We start from the raw sequence: 6,966 nt of genomic DNA on the forward strand, positions 1-6,966 counted from the left end.
TCACTTAGGCTCGAACTGTGCTACATTTTTTCTCAGATAACGTGCGCAAAGCGATGGAAAATTATGCAAATTAAAAATGTGAACGAGGAGGGATTAGGGAGAGAAAGGAGAGCACGGCGAAGCACTCACTAGAAGTCGCGCGAGCACGACAAAAGCTAGGGGAAGAAAGAGACTCTTCGTAGTCTATGAGCAAGTTAACCTTTTTGTAATACCAATAGAATGGTGCAATGCAAATTAAATATACCAGAATGGACTAACGCACGATGCTTGCGCAAACGGCCAGGCTCCAGTAAGGCTCGATCTACACCTTGTACATCAGTGTCCTCGAATAAAATATAATTCAATTAATATTAGTAAGTCACTACAATGTACATAATCCTTAGATTTCTTTATTTGTCTTGTTCTTTATAGTTCTGTGACCTCTTCTGAAGCTACAATTATTTTTCACAACTCGAGCTGAATATCACATGGAGTGGATCTTATCACATTCTTAAGTTACATTAAAAGATTTATTACGCAGTTAGACCGCACCATTGAGGCGTACTTCTACGGGAAAGGTATTAAAATTAATTTAATTAATCGATATTGTCAATTCGTCTTAGAAATCACGAATCAAGTAGTTAAATGTTGGTCATGACGAATTATTTTCTGAGACTCACTTGGGTGGAGCACGCTAAACTACAAACACAAGGAAGAGCAAAGCGGAATTCTCCACAACGAGTTCTTTGGGCCTTCCGGATAGGTGGATAGGTTCTCCCTCCCTCCGTTCGCTTCTCCCACGAATGCCCCTCCAAAATTGCCCATCTACAGTGAAAAAAAAAAAAACTGAAAGACGTTCTCTTGATGTGTTATTTTATTAATCTAATCCTTCTTGTGGCTCTTGTGGTGCTTCTTAGCTTTACTGTCACGATGCTTCCTGTTCTTTCGTCCTTTGTCCTTGCATGGGTATGTCCCTCCACAAGATGTCGGCTGCGTGATGACCTCCCCAGGATATGGCATTGGGTAAGGCATTGGGTATGGCATTGGCTGGGGCGAAGGCATGGGCATCGGCATGGCGGCACCGGCTCCTCCTGCACAGGGGTAGCCTCCAGCACCAGCACCACCACCACCTGTGCCAACTAATGATGATAAGGCGGTCAGCATCTGTTGAAGACACGTGTTGGGATCTTGCTGGGCTGCACATGTTTGGAAGGCAGTGCAGGCTTGATTCTGAAAGAAACAATTATAAAATAAATAAGAACAATAAAAACAGGAACCCATATGTATTATTTTCGGTACTGTACTATTTTGTAAAAAGCTCAAGACTAGACAAACAAAAAACATCTTTTTCAAGAAACGGTGTAAAACGTGGGAATAGTGTACGTCTGGAAACGCTCCAGCTGTCCAAAGAAAATTTTCACGATACTTTACTCCAAAGACTTTCGGTAGAAAATGACTATATGATTTACCCAATTTACTACCGAAAATTTTATGAAGCCTCGGCTTCTTATGTTTGCATTTATTGTTACAAGCTCCCTAAAGCCTTATTTCACATAACACATTATATAATACATTATATGGTCTATAAACATATCTATATACCTAACTTTATTTTTTTTCTTTCTTTTGTTCTGTAAATATTGCTTGTAACCACTAGCTCTTGTTAACCGCGTGCCGTGCACATTTCTTGTAAGATTTATTTATGAGACAATATATGCTTAGTCAGTGAAATAAAAATTTGAAAAAATACTTACAACAGCAGCGACAATAGGAATAGGAGACGTCCCAGGGGCTCCCCCACCAGGGGCTGCGGGTGCACCTCCAGCAGGGGGAGGGCCTCCGGCAGGGGCGGGAGTGGCAGCACCCCCAGCAGGTGGGGCAGTTGTGGGCTCGGCACCACTGCTCCCGCTTTCCGCTCCTGCAGCTTCTGTAAAGAAAATAATGAATGTAAGTAACAATGCCACTTCCACTAACGACTGACACTTTGAGAGATTTGTTTTGCGAAACGAAGTAACATCAAATCGATTAAGGAATACTGAAAATAAATTGGCTCTTCCGCAGCCCCGCACCAATTATTTAAAGAAGAGTTTGTAAAAAGTGGAGCCGGGTTGTGGGACAGCCTATCCAGTGACCTTCAGGCGGCAACATCTTTTCATGATTTTAAATTTAATCTATGTCACCACAGTCTTGAATGAGTTTTAACAGGGCATCCTTGCAAAGCAGCTTTTAGTATGTGGTTAATAGTATTTTAGGTTAGTTAAGTCAGTTAGGGATGATTTTGGTTATATTTTATCTTTCATCTCTTTAGAATCTTTGCTGAAGGATTTACCGTGTATAAATAAAGTTACCATTACCATTACACTCTGTGAAGACTATGAAGACTGTGAAGGCCCGGTGCGAGAAAAACGTTCACAAGCGAACATTTAAATGCCTTTATGTAGACATCTCTGCATAAATAGTAGAGTTCTGTGGTTTGCCCAGAGCTGATGGTAAACCTCAAGGTTGTTTTTTAGTTATCGGCCGAATGCGGTATGAGAACCGTGTAAGTTACAAGTACTTTAGTATTACATGAACTGTTATTGTAATTAGAACTATCTTCATTTATCATAAGCATCATTGCCATCATCACCGTGGTATCACAGACAGCTCACGGGCATTTACAACTAATTACCGTAAAAATTCCGTAAGTAACGACCCTCGCTACTTTCGGAATTAGCAACCTTTGAGGCTTGCTACTTTCGGGTGGGGGGTTGGGGAGGTTGTTACTGTCAGGGAGCAAAAGATGTTATATAAAGCTGGTGTAAGTGAGCTCTTTGTCCGAAAGGAAAACGGAAATTCGTATAAACAGTTGCTAAAAAATTAATGAAATTCCTCACTCCAATTTCATGTTGATGCACGAATGGACATTTCATAATGCTTTGTGGCTGTAAGCGATACCTTCCCTCGTTGTTAAGTACGGTAATTATCGTGGTCAAGCTATCGTATGTCACTTTCACTTGATTATTAATCGGGCAAATTCATATACCATTCTCCTTGGTCTCACTATTTTCAAGCGACGGAACGGGGGGGGGGGGGGGGGAGGAAGTGGGTGGGTTCGCTTCCGGTATTTATTAGCGGCCACAATTTTTTGACGTTACTTTCGGGAGAGGGGGGGGGGGGGGTTACTTTCGGATTTTTACGGTGTGAGAACAAGATCAGACGACAGTTCCGTCATCGTCATCGTCATCGTCATCACCTCCTTCAGCGCCTCCCTCTCCTTCAATAGGTTTCGCGTCTTGTTGCCTCTCGTGCTCATCCTGTTGAAAAAGAAAGGATAAGAAAAGAAAAGATACGAAAATGACTCGTGAAGCTGATGAATAATTTACAAAACCTTCTAAACAGCCTACGTCAGACGAGAGGATTTCAGCCGTTCACTTTTGTGTTCTCCCATCAAAATAGGACCCGCTCAGCGTTTTCTTTATCGCCAGAGACAATTACTCTTCTTGCCACGTTTTGCTGGAAAATCGGAGTTTATGAAGCGTTTGATAACTCGATAGAGAGGTTTAGCCGATCACGTTCTACCGACAACAGTAAACGTGAAAATTGGCAGAAAACTCGTGGTCACTTCCTATTTCTGCTTCTAGACAATGGTGGTCTTTTTTTTTTTTTTTTTTTTTTCCAATTCAGTAAAAGATGTTCTCTTCACTTTGTAACGAAAGTTCAAACGGTATATGGTTCAGAGATCTCTTGGTATGATTTATGTATAAATACACCGCACGCAGGCTGAGGATAATTGAAAACAACCTAACGAGAAAATTAAAGAAAAACACTTAAACTGTTTTCTCGTGTGTTCGCAGATCTTTTGCTGGCCTTTAGAAGGCAAATTTGCTTAAGCTAAAACAGTTTTAACTGTTCGGGTGCGTTAGCTGGAAACTATTAAGTCGCAGAAAGTTTTTGAAAACGAAATCTCCTTTCCCAATACACGAGCTGTCGTTGGCATATCGAAAATAATAACCGACCTTACTTTGCATATTTATCGCAATATTTCCCTCTCCGAAAACGAAAGGAATTAGTTTTCCAGTGTCGGAAAGTTTAGCTGACATTTTACCGTAGAAAGCTTAAGATTTTCTCGGTTTAAAACTAAACCCGAATTTATGAGGCGATCGAGGCCTTTCGAGCAGATTTCCATCGAAATGAAACTTTTGTTACCACTGGAAATTGATGTTATCGCAAATTGAAGCAGTTTCCTTGACAAACGCTAACTAATTCTAAGCTTATCGGCCCGTGGTTTTTAAATGGCGTTTTAATAACAAGCTCAAGTGGGAAGTGTATTGGGTGTTGTGTGGAACGTCTGGGTTGGAAATGGTCGCCAAATGGTACGGATTAAAGAAGTTGTTGTGACCGAACGAACTTTAAAGTATAGTTTATAAACTCAAATCAGCGCCTAACGTGTTAAATCAGTATAAAGAAAAACTAAGTGATCTTGATTGAAACGCGTCCAATAAAAAATTAATAACTAGTGGCTATTTTGATAAAAGAATCAGTTCTTGCGACTGCTAAATACAACTAACAGGAAGTTAGAAAAGCGCTCTGGCTTTGTTTTCGCCATTCTCGAGTCAAAAAGTTCGTTTAGGTCTAAAAGATTCTATACTTCCTTATGCTTTTTCCTCCGATGAAATCAATAGTTTCAGATATTGATTTCTTTTGTGTTATTGACCAAATTAAGATGAGATATTTAAATAAAGTTGCCTAAAGAAAACAAATGAAACAGTTTTATTTCTGAGCCAAACAAACATACGAAACAAAGACTTCTCGAAGTGGATGACTCTATTAAACTTTTCTCCTTCGCCAAGTTACAAAACTCGCTAAAGAACATATTGAAGACGACTTTCGCAAATTTGGGTTTTGACCAAAATGAATGCACAGGGTTAATAGACAAAACAAATGTAATGCTTTCGCGGTTTTAGGTCATTACTAGACTAATCAGGGGTCGTAATTTTTGAAAACATTTGGCGTGTTTTAAAAAAACACCGCGCAGACAAATATGCGAAACCATCTCAAACGTTAGAAAATTAAATTTTTTCAGACAAAAGCATCATATGCCAGTTACAAGTGAAAAAATGTTACTGTATCTACTGTATCAGTCTTACCTCGTAGGTTGGCCAAGAGTGACCAACAAAGAGCAAAGCGGACAGGATAAGGAGGACGAAAACTGGCTTGAACTCCATGATGATTTTCAAGTTGGCTGCCTGCTACACGAGTCACCTTGTGTGAGGCCAAGTGTCGACCACAACTGTTTAAGATTTCACACCATGCTTCCCGTATGAAATATATATGTCATCCAACTGGTAGATGGACGAAATGAAAGTGGTGCAATGGCGGATGACAAGCGAGTTCTGCAGGTGGAAGTATACAGTCTAGACGGGTGGCTCGCGTCATTTGAAAGTTTATCTTTGTTCTATGCCTTGGACGCTGTCCTGCTTGGCCGTATTCACAAATTAGGTGGAAAAATAGATTTGTGACACTTCCGTTTTTGGTTTTAATTAATTTGAAGAGATTTGGAAGTGGGCCCGGGGGTAATCCATACATAGCCGACTGTGGCGACAAAGGGTATGGTTTGAAGAAGGCTCTTCCTAAAGGCCGGGACAGGGAAAGATTTGGACTATTTTAGTCTGAAATGAAATGTGTTTTGTCTACTGGTGCGAAGCAGGGTACACGGTTTGACTGTCATTTAGTCTGAACAGGTTACGTTTTTCATCTCGTTTAAGTATTTTGTCCCATTTTCTCTATGAAACAGAGAGGACAAATAGCTGGTCTATTCTAAACAAATCGATTTTGACCTGTTGTGGTCTGAATAAGAGAGAGTTTTTCTAGTTTTCTTAAAAAGGGTCTGTCACCTTCAATAGTTATTTAAAGAACTGAATTAAGAGCTTCAAGACGTATTGGAATCAAAGGCCTATTTGATCTGATGCTTTAGAAAGCTTCAAGGAACCGCCGGAACTTTATTACCTAAATCACTGAGCTGTTGTTGGTCTTACAATAAATGCTAGTTGACCTTTTCTCGCACCGTTTAACGACATATTTGCCCCTTCAAAAACGAAAGGAATTTTAGTTTTCCATCGGCTTCAAAAGTGGAGCTACCATTTTGCAGAAGGAAAATTTAGATATGATTTTCCTTGCAACTAAATTCGACTTTCTGAGGCGGTTAATGCCCTCAGAACATATATCCACCGAAATGAACCATTGGATATCCCCGAGTTTCGCTTAAATTAGCCTGTTCCAGACATTAAAGATAGTGAGGGGTGAGTGAGGGGGGGGGGGGGGGGGACATTTTTGCCACTTCGAAAACGAAAGGAATTTTAGTTTTCCATCGGCTTCAAAAGTGTGAGCTACCATTTTACAGAAGCTAAGGAAACTTTAGATGTGATTTTACTTGCAACTAAATCCGATTTTCTTAGGCGGTTAACGATGCCTTCAGAACATATCATCGAAATAAACAGTTGGATGTCCCTGAATTTCGCGGCGAAGAAATTTGCGAGATACACGAATGATAATTAGATGCGGAGAGTGCTTTTATTTGTAAAGGATAAGTGAAGCGTGAGAACCTAATTACGCGAAACTGGTATATGGACGCCTCTAGTGTGATAAGAGTGTGACTGAGACTTGAGAGGCATTAGACATTAAAGGGGAAGTATCATGGGGTTTTTGACCTCTTTTGTTAAAAATGGTGAAATAAGACCTTCACTTTGCTACAAAATAATTCTAGAACAACGAGAGGAGAGAAATCAACTCGTGCTCTGTTCTGAAAAAACATTAGCCTTACATTTTTCAAGTTTCAATCCACACTGGCCTACTCTGTCTCTGGCCAGAGGCACTAATCGACAGTTTTATTGCACTGGGGTGATAATTTATAACAAAACTAGACAATATTTTTTTTGTTTCTGTTCTCAGACAAACATTTCTGGGTTTTGAAATGACATCAAATTTTCGTGATACTTCGAATGGCTA

At 40.1% G+C, this 6,966-nt stretch overlaps 1 protein-coding gene across 1 annotated transcript; it reads right to left on the minus strand.

The window, feature by feature from the left end:
• Positions 1-369: 369 nt before the first annotated feature.
• Positions 370-5,264, minus strand: LOC146482418 (uncharacterized). Its single transcript, XM_085107266.1, has 4 exons — positions 5,109-5,264; positions 3,215-3,275; positions 1,734-1,906; positions 370-1,209 (listed from the first exon to the last, which is right to left on the minus strand). The coding sequence occupies exons 1-4, from the start codon at positions 5,184-5,186 to the stop codon at positions 862-864; spliced, it is 660 nt and encodes a 219-aa protein (XP_084963392.1). The 5' UTR covers positions 5,187-5,264; the 3' UTR covers positions 370-861.
• Between the last annotated feature and the right edge of the window lie 1,702 nt (positions 5,265-6,966).

The sequence above is a fragment of the Pavona decussata genome, unplaced genomic scaffold (assembly GCF_977016875.1).
Source record: "Pavona decussata unplaced genomic scaffold, jaPavDecu1.1 SCAFFOLD_46, whole genome shotgun sequence".
NCBI classification, from domain to species: domain Eukaryota; kingdom Metazoa; phylum Cnidaria; class Anthozoa; order Scleractinia; family Agariciidae; genus Pavona; species Pavona decussata.

Excerpts from the sequence above, each read along its gene's own strand:
- LOC146482418 (XM_085107266.1), bottom strand. The coding sequence starts at position 5,186 with ATGGAGTTCAAGCCAGTTTTCGTCCTCCTTATCCTGTCCGCTTTGCTC. Across the intron at positions 3,276-5,108 it reads ACTCTTGGCCAACCTACGAG|GATGAGCACGAGAGGCAACA; the intron begins GTAAGACTGATA and ends CTTTTTCAACAG. Across the intron at positions 1,210-1,733 it reads TTCCTATTGTCGCTGCTGTT|AATCAAGCCTGCACTGCCTT; the intron begins GTAAGTATTTTT and ends TGTTTCTTTCAG.